The sequence below is a fragment of the Lampris incognitus genome, chromosome 9, assembly GCF_029633865.1.
Source record: "Lampris incognitus isolate fLamInc1 chromosome 9, fLamInc1.hap2, whole genome shotgun sequence".
Taxonomy (NCBI): Eukaryota; Metazoa; Chordata; class Actinopteri; order Lampriformes; family Lampridae; genus Lampris; species Lampris incognitus.
This window is the reverse complement of record NC_079219.1, coordinates 12,595,687-12,608,936: the sequence shown is the minus strand read 5'-3', so window position 1 is coordinate 12,608,936 and position 13,250 is coordinate 12,595,687. Positions and strand designations below refer to the sequence as shown.

Here is a 13,250-nt window from a genome sequence, read left to right as displayed (position 1 = left end):
AATTACCCCACTCTTTCAAGATGTCCCGGTCGCTGCTCCACCCCCTCTGCCGATCCGAGGAAGGCTGCAGACTACCACACGCCTCCTCCGATACATGTGGAGTCGCCAGCCGCTTCTTTTCACCTGACAGTGAGGAGTTTCACCGAGGGGACGTAGCGTGTGGGAGGATCATGCTATTCTCCCCAGTCCCCCCCCCCCGGAACAGGCACCCCGACCGACCAGAGGGGGCACTAGTGCAGAGACCAGGACACATACCCACATCTGGCTTCCCACCCACAGACACAGCCAATTGTGTCTTTAGGGATGCTTGACCAAGCCGGAGGTAACACGGGGATTGGAACCCGCGATCCCCTTGTTGGTAGGCAACGGAATAGACCGCCATGCTACCCCGACGCCCCCTCATGAAATCTTTTTAACAATTTGAACAAAGTCACTCCTTCACATTAACCTGTCCAATAAAGACTTCATTTTCCATCACAAAACTCGCAGAGAGAGCGAGAAAGAGAGAGTGAGAGCAAGAACAAGAGAGAGAGACAGAGAGAGAACGAGAGAGAGCAAGAGCGAGAGCAAGATAGGGAGTGAGAGTGAGAGAGCAAGAGTGAGAGTGAAAATGAGAGAAAGAGAGAGAGAGAAAGAGAGCGAGAGAGAGAGAGAGAGAGAGAGAGAGAGAGAGAGAGAGAGAGAGAGAGAGAGAGAGAGAGAGAGAGAGAGAGAGAGAGAGAGAGGAGAGAGAGAGAGAGAGAGAGAGAGAGAGAGAGAGAGAGAGAGAGAGAGAAAGAGAGCGAGAGGGAGGGAACAGGGGGGGCATAACTTGGTATACATGGCGTAAAGCAGAGGAATAATAATGAGCTAACGATGCTAGATGTGTACGGTACGCATGCATGAGTGTGACAGAAAACATGGAAGTGCACTGCAGAAGCCCTTTAACTGGCAGAATGCTGCCAGCGATTCAAGGACACAGCAGAGTACGAGAGGAGCCTCGCTTTCACTTCAAACTAACATATTAACAAGCGGTATTCAACAGAGACCCCAAAGATGCAATTCTGCACCATTTCGGACTACTGTGTCCGAAAGAGGAAACGTGACAGGAATAAAATTATGCCCTCATCACAACTTATCAAATCTCAAACAAAAATTAATGTAATGAACAATTCTATTATTTCTATTATCTGCACATTCACATCATTCCCATGTAGTAAATCATACATAATTTAGTTGAATTGGAAGGATAGTTACTGAAGTCTTGGGATAAGAGGCTTTTTTTTAACTTGCTTTCTATATTCCAATCTCTCTCTTCTTTTTTAAATCAACTATATTCATGTTAATGATCAGGCCTAGATCACAGATGTGGATGCAAAACAGAAACGATATTTTATTCCCCTAATAACCAAAAGACCAATTCACTGGGCACAAGGTTGATAAATAATTGAATAATAAGCTACATAAATAAATAAATACATAAATCGATGTATAAAACTAAGAAACAACGTGTTTTGATGCATGTTCAACAATTGAATAATATGACTAACAACACAAATATAATCTAATAATAATAAGAAACAAAGTGTGTTTTCTTCGCATGTTTTCATGCTTTTGATGCAAAAATCATAATCTCTCTGGCCTTTGACACAAAGGTCAAGTTCCACTGGAACAAAACACAGTTGTTTTTGTGACTACCACATGCCTCCTCCGACACATGTGGAGTCGCCAGCCGCTTCTTTTCAACTGACAGTGAGGAGTTTCGCCAGGGGGATGTAGCACGTGGGAGGATCACGCTATTCCCCACAGTTCTCCCTCCCCCCTGAACAGGCCAGAGGAGGCGCTAGTGCAGCAACCAGGACACATACCCACATCCGGCTTCCCACCCGCAGACACGGCCAATTGTGTCTGTAGGGATGCCCAACCAAGCCGGAGGTAACACAGGGATTCGAACTGGCGATCCCTGTGTTGGTAGGCAATGGAATAGACCGCTACACTACCCGGACGCCCATTAAATTCTTCATAAATAAACAACTACATAACCTAAATTATGTTCTTCACCTAATTCATCCCCCCTCCCCCCGGTAACATCAACTGTCAACAGAGTTACATTGGAAAATGTCATAAATTGTACAATGAAAGAAGCACACTGGTATAAGACAGGATGAAAAGAGCCTTACTCTTACCTAGACAGCGGTAGGGGAGGACAATGTAAGGACGTGTCTGGCAGTGACCCCAGCCCTTCTTACACCAGGCAGGGATAGTGACAGGACTCGATGACTCCTCTACATGGGAGATCTGCCGAGTTGGATACATCTGGATGTGCAGACATACGCACGAAATGGTGGAGACAGACAGATGGACGGACAGAGAGACAGACGGACGGACGGGCGGACAATAAAATGGAGGGATTTAGGACAGAAGGTGCAGTAGTTAAGGACAAAATATTCTCAAGGGAGGCTGGGGAAGATGGCAGAGGTACAAATAAGGTAGTGGCATCAGTAAGGAGGAGGCGAGCCAAGTCAGTGGGTAGAAGACTAACAAGGGAGAGAGTCGTGCAACATACTCTAATGGTTCGAACATATTCAAGGCTGCAAGACTGAGATCGAGGCCATGGTATGACACGGCAAACGTGAGCTATGATTTCATTAAACAACCTCATCTTTCATTATTCCCAATTTCACATCCGACTACTTTCAATTAAAATGTAGGCCAATCATTTGAGGCACAAACCCATAATGAGGTTTAATGGTGTGAGAAATGTAGTTGGCACAGGGTCTGAATACGTGCTGAAATGCCCCCCCCCCCCCCACAAATGTCAAGGCAAAAAGGGAGGCTTTTGTAGAAAAGCAATCACAGATGCATAATGTGACGGCTAATCGCATTACAGTCAATTCCGGAGCATGGCTGCTGAATTCTATAAGAGCTGGGCCGGGTTTACCCTCCAGGTGGCGCTTGGTTACACATTTCATAAAGTCTTTGAAACGGAAACGTTTGGACAGAACGTATACCTTTGGTTACTTTACAGAAGACTTTATAGAGCAGACATATCAGGTGACAGGAGGAGGAAAGATGGATGGTGGCACAAGTGATAAGGAAATACTACTGCATATTTCCAACAGACCACCATTGCTTCACTATATATGGTCAAATATATAGATTAGGAAAGATGCAAGACAAACCAAGTTGGAAAAAAAACAACAACAGTTCAGTTTGATTTGTTCTGGTCCAATGTGTACTGACTTGCAGCATGTACAACCATGTCCTGCTGATTAGGCAGTGCATTCTCCTAGACCCGACTCCTGATACAAATGAGTACTAATCCATTAAGGGTGATTCAAGTTCTGATAACGCTGATGTTAGTAGTATTGATCTTCACTGCCGTTCAGTACAGTGCTTCAGGTTCGTGTTATTTCCCCTTGCAATCTGCAACGGGTTATGTAGATGCCTACCTCCTGACAGTAGGACAAGATTTGGCTGGGCTCGGTGAAACAGCCCTGGTGGCCCTGAGGGTCCGGTTCCCACTGGCCGGTCTCTAGGTTCATGTGCAGAAGCTGAAGGCCACAAAACATGGCAATCTGTGGTTCTGCCGCCAGGGGGCCTGGTCCATTCACCTCAGTCATGGCCAGGGCCTGTAAAGGAGAAGTGGGAGTAGGACAGACAGAGTGAGACAGAGTGAGACAGACAGACAGACAGACAGACAGACAGACAGACAGACAGACAGACAGACAGACAGACAGAGAGAGAGAGAGGGGGGGGGGTTAGTTTCTTTCCCTATGGGAGGTGAAGAGGCGTCGATACAAAGAAAGTGGCGGATATTACTGAGTTCGAGTCCGAACCAGGGAAGCAAGACCCTGGACGCACTCCAGCACTAGCCAGCATTAGACCGAGGATGTTTGTGTGCACATGAGAGAGAAAATGTGTCAGCGATCAACAGAAAGAAACACTGAAGAGTGAGGACTTCCAAGCCAGTGCATAGGCTAATTGAGTGCACATTGTATGGCATGAAAGAATATTGGCGAATCTTAAGTTCAGTAAAAATCCATACCAGACCCATTGTTGCAGTCACCCTCAAGTGAGTGACAGGGAGGGCCAATAAAAACCCAGATTTATCGAACGACAGCCTCCACCCAGTATATAAACACCAAGGTGAATGGAGAAAAGAGGGAAAGGGCGGATAACAAAGAAGTTGTACAGGAAAAAAATAGGCAATATGTAAAAGACTGTCTTACACACACACACATACACACAGGCGCAGACACAGGATGTTGCTATTGATCGAGGGATACGTTGCCTCTGCCTGGGGGGAGGGCCCGGGGGACCTCGCATAGGGGAAAAAACAGCAGCTGGGGCTGGGAGTCAGGTGTTAATACAAGCTCATTGACCGCCGGGCCACTTCACTACATTAACACACAGCACAGAGAGAGCCAAGGGATGTAGAAGGGAGGGGGAAAAGGGAGGGTTGGGGAGGTAATGGGGAGAGAGGACCGAGCTCCGTGCACTGCACAAACAAGGACATAATCTACCTTAATGTAGACGGACTAAATTTAGCGCGCTCCTGACCAAAAAACAGGGATCTTGACACCAGTGAGCCCCCGAAGTGCAAGCGGAGTATCTTGAATAGACGGATGACTCATGTATAGTGCAAAAATAAAACAATATCTAACACTGAAAACGCATATGGGCTTTCACTCAGTCTCGTGTAAATTGCAAAGCTTAGATAATTACTGTAATTACTGTTGCGTGTTTCTTAGGACATCTTTTTGACGGTAAGATTCAGGACAGCGGCAGTTAATGTTTGCTCTCTGGCTTTACGACCCCTTCAAAATGGCAACCTGCAGCCAGCAGCCTGTGAATGGCAAATTCCCTTTTATCTCAGCTGAAAGACAAATACGTAACCCTTCTGACTGACAGATGAGACGTGCAACACTGAGCCAATTAGGAGGACGATGCCCACAGAGAAGAAGGGGAAGAGAGAGAGAGAGAGAGAGAGAGAGAGAGAGAGAGAGAGAGAGAGAGAGAGAGAGAGAGAGAGAGAGAAGAAGAAGAAGAAGAAGAAAAAAAACATGGGCGAGGAATGCTTGATCAAACGGAGGCCCTGCCTCAGCTCATCGCAGCTTAAGCGTTTGAAATTCTAATTAGGATTTATACAAAACATGAAACGATAAAAGCCTATAGGTAAACGTACAATAAACATAGTAAGAGCTCTTTGCTTAAAAAAATGAGGGGGGATCTATGATAATGAGCATGTGGGATTCAAAATAAAATCCACAAACGTAGCTACAACCTTGACAAAACAGGCGCAGCCTCCGAGTAGTGTTGGGTTGAGGTCCAACCAAACCTGTTCTCTGACCCCCGGCCAGACTTTATTTAGTGTGGTCTCATTCTATGGTGAACCTCGTAAAATGCTCCTGCAAAACTAAATGATTACGACACATGCTGACCATGCTGAATTCAATCTTTTTGTAGGCTACTGGTACCTACGTAGCAACGTGTGAGGATGCATGTGCGGTTTTTCAATAAGACCAACAAAAAAAACAAAAACAACAACTGCTTAAGCTGCTAAAACAGTCAACCCAGAGTAGCTGCTGAGCTAATGGCTAAATAGATATATCTCTTTGACTCTGGGAAGGTCAGTGCCACAAAAAAAAAACTTCCGGATATTTGAGAAGATAACCTGGCAGCTCCTCGCCTGCTCTCCACTCCTGCACTTCAAGAAAATCAATGCAATGCGCCTGCAACTGTATCGCCACATTCCCTCCAAATCAATACGAGTCCATCAGGACCCCGAGGCCCTGACCTCCTGCATGGTGGGGCCGCACACCCAATCTCCGATCTTGGACCAGATTGGATCTGCCTCCCACGGTAACCACTAATAAAGAAATACCGTTTTAAGACGTGCACTCCTATATATTGTGTCCCACCTCCTACTTTTCCTCCTACTCCTCCTCCTTCTTCTCACCCTCATACTCAGCTCTGCAAAATAAAATAAAAAATGAACATGTTCTGGCAGCAGCAGAACTCCTGCTTGTCTTTGACCCAGTTTGGGCGAATAATCATTCCTTTTCTTTTTCATATGGCCAGCCACTACCAGAACCAGCACCACTGCCATGACAACCACTGCAAATGGGGGGACGTCATGCGGACCCTCTCTCCGCTGCTGTGTGAATGCTACATAGTGTCTCCGTAGGCGTTCCAGTTCTTCTTCTTTTATCTGCAAAATCAAAAAACGTTAACCGCATTTGCTACTTCAGGTGACTCCCGAGTAAGTGAATGTTCATCATTCAGTATGCCTAAATATAAATATCCAGTCTGCGACGGGCAAAGCATTTTGGGAGCAGGCCTTTCAGAATAAAAGATTTATGGACTTATCATGAATGTACTATAATACATCCATGGGACTTATGCTCACAGGTCCGTTGATTCGATACAAGGAACCTTGGGAGATAACAATCATTTTCACTTAATTTATTTCCATTTCATCATATATTGTTTTAGTCACGTGGAACCCATCAAACTGGACAGAGATACTGTGTGGCAGCAAAGGGCAATAGAGAGTGTAACCTTTGCAATTTGGATATAAAACTTAATAATACAGTACAGGCTTAACAGACTTGAATAAATTACGTGATTGTTTAGTACTAGATCTTGGCCATACTACTGGTATTTCTGTTAAACCAGCCCATATATCAAATATTCACTCCAAGAAATTGGACGTTTCTGTTCCTGTTTCTCAGGGATCACGACAGCAGATTTTTGCCCGCCATAGTTTTCTGTCTGACGCATCACTCTCCCGCAGTCCAACCCTCCTCATTTCCTCCTCTATCTGGTCTCTCCATTGTTTCCTTGGTCTTCTCTTTTTCTTTTGCCAGGTATTTCCATGTCCAATATTTTCTTCCCCATATAGTCTGTCTCCTCTCTGTACGTGTCCAAACCAATCTCAGTCTTGTCTCTCTCAATTTCTTATCAATTCCTCTGATCTTGAACGTAGCGCTCACTTCTTCATTTCTCTTCCTGTCTTTTCTGTTCCCTCCCAAGGACCAACACAGCATGTTCATCTCTGCTACCTGTAATGTAGATGCTAGCCTGTCTGTCGTTGTCACTGCTTCCATACCATAGAGCATGGCAGGCCTGACTATTGGTTTGTATACATTGCCCTTTACCCTCAACGGCATTCTTTTGTCACAAAGTACTCCAGTTATCTTTCTTCGTGAATTCCACCCAGATTGTGTCCTTTTCTTGACTTCCCTCTCACCACCACCGCCTTCTGTCTGTATTGTCGAGCCTAAGTACTTGAATTTGTTAACTTCGGGGACATCTTCACCTCCTAAGGTCAATCCTGGATTTGCTTATGTATACACAGGTACACAGTCTTTTTCTGACCTTTAGTCCCCTGATCTCCAGTGCTTCTCTTCAGTCTTCCAAGATCCCTCTCCAACCTTTCCTCGTCCTTGTTTGCCAGCATGATGTCATCAGCAAACATCATGCTCCAGGGTGGCTCCTTCTTAAGATGTTATGTGAAGCTGTCCATCAGTATCACAAACAAGAAAGGGCTCAATGCTGACCCTTGATGCAGTCCTACCTTTACCTCAAACTCGCTTGTTGTTCCCACTGCACATCGAACTACAGTCTTACAGCCCCTGTACATGTCCTGAATCATGCTGATGTAATTTTGTGCCACTCCCCTCGCCCTCAGTCAATACTTCAACTCCTCTCTCAGTACTCTGTCATATACCTTCTCCAAATAGATAAATACGCAGTGGAATTCTTTCTGTCCTTCAATGTATTTTTCAGCTAAGGTCTTGAGTACAAATATCGCATCTGTGATACTTCCAGGCATGAATCCAAATTGTTTTCTCCCTATAGTCACTTCCTTCCCAAGTCTCCCTTCAATCACCCTCTCCCATAATTTCATTGTCGGTCCCATCAATTTTATCCCTTCATAGTTGTTGCAACTATGAGCATCAGCTTTATTCTTGTAAATTGCAAAATTTTTCATTCGTTGACTGCTGGGATAGGCTCCAGCATCCCCGCGACCCCGAGAGCAGGATAAACGGTTTGGATAATGGATGGATGGATGCAACACTATTATCAGCTCATCCCTTGTACTCTCTTCCACATCTTCTTCTTTCCTTGGTGGTTCATCAGTCCTTCTTCCTCTGCTATTCTCTTCATTCATTAGGCGCCTGAAATAACCCCTCCATCTCAGTAAAATATCCTCAGCTTTTTTTGGGGGGGGGATTTCCCCCCCCCTTTTTCTTCCCAATTGTACTTGGCCAATTAATCCACTCTTCCGAGCCATCCCGACCTCTGCTCCATCCCCTGTGCCAATCCGGGGAGGGTTGTAGACTACCCCATGCCTCCTCTTATACATGTGGGGTCGCCAGCCGCTTCTTTTCACCTGACAGTGAGGAGTTTCACCAGGGGGACGTAGTGCGTGAGAGGATCATGCTATACCTCCCAGTTCCCCCTTTCCCCCAAACAGGCGCCCCAACCAACCAGAGGAGGCGCTAGTGCAATGACCAGGACACACACCCACATCCAGCTTCCCACCTGCAGACATGACCATTTGTGTCTGTAGGGATGCCCAACCATGCCGGAGGTAACACGGGGATTCGAACAAGTGACCCTGTGTTGGTAGGCAACAGAATAGACCGCTCTGTTACCCGGATGCTCAAATAGCTTCATCTTTTGACAGTGCTTTTCCATCTGTGATCTTGATCAGTTTTACTTGTTTGACATCCTTGCTTGCTCTTTCTCCCTGTTTGGCTGTTTGGCTATTATATATATATATATATATATATATATATATATATATATATATATATATATATATATATATATATATATATATATATATATATATATATATATATATATATATATCCTTCTCTCTTTCCTTCTTATCTAGTCTTTTGTACAGGTCCTCGTATGCGCCTGCCCTCGCTATTGCTACCGCTCTCTTAGTTTCTTTCTTACCTTCCTTGTATTCATTCTTGTTTTGCTCATTCTCATTTTTGTCCAGCTTCATTTTGGCCAACATTTTTTTCTTTATGCAGTGCTGCACTTCTACCAACTTCCCTGTCCTTTCTTTTTACCCCTTAGAGACTCTCCTAGCACTTGCCTGCCTGCTTCCCTTAGTCCTTCTGCTGTTCTATCCCAATCTAGTGGCAATCTGTCTCCCAACAGCTCTCTTCCCTTCATCCTAAAGCTTTCTCTACAAGGCTCCTCTCTCAGCTTCCGCCACTGAATCTTCTGTACTGCTGGGCTTTCTACTCTGGATTTTCTTCTTGTCTTTATTTGGCAGATCAGTAGTCTGTGTTGCTTTGTTACACACTGGCTTGGTAGTACTTTGAAGTTCACAGCTTCCCTTAAATGGCGCTTTCTGTATAAAATGTAGTCTATCTGCACAGTTCTGCCCCCACTCTTGCATGTTGCTGTCTGATCTTACCTTTTTTTAAAATATGTATTAACTATAGCCATATCAACTATTGACTCCCCACCTGCATTTCTCATTCCAAACCTGAATTTTCCCATGACATCCTCGTCACCACCACTTCCTTCTCCCATGTGTCCATTCAAGTCTGCTCCAATAAAAATCTCTTTCATCCCCTGGTACGCCCGCCATTACATCGTATAGTTGTTTCCAGAATTTCACCTTTTCGTTCTCATCCCAACCAACCCGTGGTGCATACGAACTTATTATATTTGCCAGATGTACATACAAATCCAACCTCATCCAATTCAGCCTATCTGATTCCCTCTTTACTTCTATGACTTTCTGTTGTAGCTCTCCATCTAGGATTATACTCAAACCATTCCTTTTACTGTCTGTCTCATGGCAGTATATTTTAGTCTCTCTTGCCTTGCTTCCTTTCCACTTTGCTTCCTCAACCCACATCATGTGTATTCTTCTCCTGTTCATCATGTCTGCTATTTCTCCCCCTCTGCTTGTCAGTGTCCCAGCATTAAGTGTGGACGTTCTGAAGTCTTTCTTCTTCAGTTGTCTCTTCTCTCTTTTCTATCTTGCTTGTACCCCTCCTCTCCTCTGTCTTTTCCTATGTAACCCCAACAGGCCCATAGTTTCCATCAGTACCCTGTGAGGGCACAGCACCAATGGCGGTTGTTGTTGACCTGGGCCTCTACCGATCCAGTATGTCAATCCACATAATGATTTGGCAGAATTTTACACAACCACTGACCCTATGGACGGGGGCACATGTAAAGAGCTGGATGCCATCCCAGTATTCATGGATTTGCACCCATGCCTGTCGTTTTGGGATGTTTCTGTAGCTGTTCAGGTAAAATAATGTGGCCTCTGCCCATGAATTGGATTTAATCAGGTTTATGAGCAGAACTGAGTTACACTAAGATGTACCGGTCAAGGTCTGCTTGTTTTAGTGACTTTGTCTACAGGACACATAATGGTCGAGTGGATCCACTAAGACACTAATGTGGTTTAAATCAATCAGTCAATCATGTGTTTTATCTACCTGATAAGGGTAGTCTATTGGCTCTGGCTGAAGATTGTAGTTAAGAGAAGAGCATGGGGCATGTGACTTAAAGGATCATTCCATTTTTTTACACGCTGGGTCTTATTTTTGTAATTGTCGTCATCCTGCATATCAGTTATAATATAATTTTACTTGCCACTTGATTGTAGAGATCTTGGATGCGGGACCATCCTTAAACATAGCTTCGTAAGGGTGCCTTGAAGGCAACACAGTACAAATATTGAACATCTTCCAACAAGTCCAATTTGGCCCGATTATCTAAACCACTTATTGGGATGTGCAAACCAAAGTGCAAGTTAATAGTTCTTACTCGAAATGTCCAATATTATCAATGGCTGCATTTCACATTGCTGAGCTACTTCCTGGTTCAACTTGCAGAAATGTCCAGCTTATGTTTACTGTAGGTAGTAGTACTTAACAACTAACTGCCAGTCCAGCACAACTGAGAAGACACGGGTAATGGGAAATAATGTACACAGTGTAGCTGAGCAACTAGGGTTTTGCTGCTGTTGTTGAAAGAACAGGTTAAACACTCATGTTCGCTTTCCTCAAAGGACGCCATTGTAAAGCTTGTCTGGTGTTGGCCCCATGTCAGAAAATCTCCAATGAATGAAATGTTACCATTACTGATATGCACAAAAAACTACAACCCCCCCCCCCAAAAAACCCACAAAAACTACATAAATATGACCCAGATTAGACAAAATATATTTTCCCTTTAAACCCCATATTTGCAATGTTATAATAAAAAATATAAACTATTACTAGGGTTCCTCAGGTTTATGAGTGTGAACATGTCGCCATCTAGTTGTTAAGTCTTCAAAATATGTTTCGTGCCTCATTGCATGTGGCCAATTAAATCCTTCTGCCATGACCAGGCTGTTTGGGCTTTTTATACCTGCGAATTATATAGGTACTTGTAGTTTTTTCAGCATTTAGTTGAAGATTTTCCATTTCTTGGTCGGTTGCTCCTATTCTTCTTCTAAGGCAATTAAGACTTTAGAGTGCTTAGAGCCCTCTAGTGTGACCACTGGAGTGTAAGTCTCTCCAAACAACCCCCCCCCCCTCATCGCTGACTGAGCTCGTTTGAGATGCCTTGATCCAGTTGACTTCACAATAATTCTCCCGGATCTGTTGACAATTATATTTCTTTGCATCGGGAGAGGAGAGGCTGTGGGGGCTGCTCTCCTTTCCCCCCCGCCGGATGCTGTAATTGGACAGATAAAACTCGATGTCCCAGTCAGAAGAGCTGTGCCTGTTCAGGCATGTGTGGGTGTCCATTTTTTTTTTTTGTCATTGTCTTGTCTATATGGGTTTATGTGCCAGGCAGGGCTTATATGGTCCTCCTGCCCCACCCTCAGCCTGCTCCTTACTCCCACATATCACGGCCTAGCGCTGAGAAGGCTGAATAGGCAGGCGGCCCAGAACCCCCGACAGCTCCCCCACTGCAGAGAACGCAGCATCATTAATAACGGCCTGTTGACACAAACCAAGAGACATCGATTGGCTTTCTGCCTTTTTGCGAGGTCCCTCGCTTCGGCAACCTTTCTTGACGTTCTCTTCTTCGCTGCCTCTCAACACCTGATATGTACCGAAGCTGCAGCTTGAACTCCAGTCCCCTGTGTCTCCGTAATGTACACACACACACACACACACACACACACACACACACACACACACACACACACACACACACACACACACACACACACACACACACACACACACACACACGCAGAATATGCTGGAGCAGGAGTTGTGGAGCAGCTCGTGCAGATATAACAGAGTCAGAATCAGAATCATCTTTATTGGCCAAGCATGTTTGCACATCCCAGGAATTGGACTCCAGTTTAGTGGCTGTCAATATACTTACAGAGAATAACAACACAGCAATCTTCAGGAGGAACGACTACGTACTGGCGAAACCCTTTCTGTGAATTGTAAACAGGAAACAAATTCCACAAAGAAGCGAAGAGTGCAAGGACAGCGGAGATTAAATAAATATTAGTTAAAAAAAAGTTATGTTATATACATATAGTAGGTGGATTTTTTTATGTACAGTGTACAGCCTGTTCAGATCTAGAGTATAGAGTGAAATATATTGTACGTTTGTATTTTAGAGTAATATAAACCTATATGATTTGTAGGTACGGTGGGTATTATGGTGTTCCAGGGTTGTTGGCCAGCGCCTCGGTGACTTAACTGTTAAGTGTGACAGTGAGGGGGAAGAAACTGTTCCTGTGTCTGGTGGCTTTGGCGTACAGGGTTCAGTAGCGCCTACTAGTGGGGAGAAGTTGGAACAGGTTGTGTCCCGGGTGAGAGGGGTCTGCAGTGATTTTGTCTGCCCGTTTCCTGACTCTGGAGGTGTAAGGTCCTGGATGGAGGGCAGGTCGGCACAGATAATCTTTTTTCTTTTTTGAAACCCAATTGTACTTGGGCAATTGCCCTATTTTCCGAGCCGTCCCGGTCTCTGCTCCACCCCCTCTGCCGATCCGGGGCGGACTGCAGACTACCACATGCCTCCTCCGATACATGTGGAGTTGCCAACCGCATCTTTTCACCTGACAGTGAGGAGTTTTGCAAGGGGGACGTAGCGCGTGGGAGGATCACGCTATTCCCCCCTGTGCCCCCCCCCCCTGAAAAGGCACCCTGACCAACCAGAGGAAGCGCTAGTGCAGTGACCAGGACACATACCCACATTGGCTTCCCGCCAGCAGACACGGCCAATTGTGTCTGTAGGGACGCCCGACCAAGCCG

At 45.1% G+C, this 13,250-nt stretch overlaps 1 protein-coding gene across 1 annotated transcript in view; it reads right to left on the bottom strand.

Moving 5' to 3' along the window:
• Window positions 1-13,250, bottom strand: part of aplp1 (amyloid beta (A4) precursor-like protein 1) — a 47,445-nt gene that overhangs the window by 13,401 nt on the left and 20,794 nt on the right. The window contains 2 exon segments of the mRNA XM_056286348.1: window positions 2,166-2,295; window positions 3,432-3,611. Of these exon segments, the coding sequence (XP_056142323.1) occupies window positions 2,166-2,295; window positions 3,432-3,611 (310 nt within the window).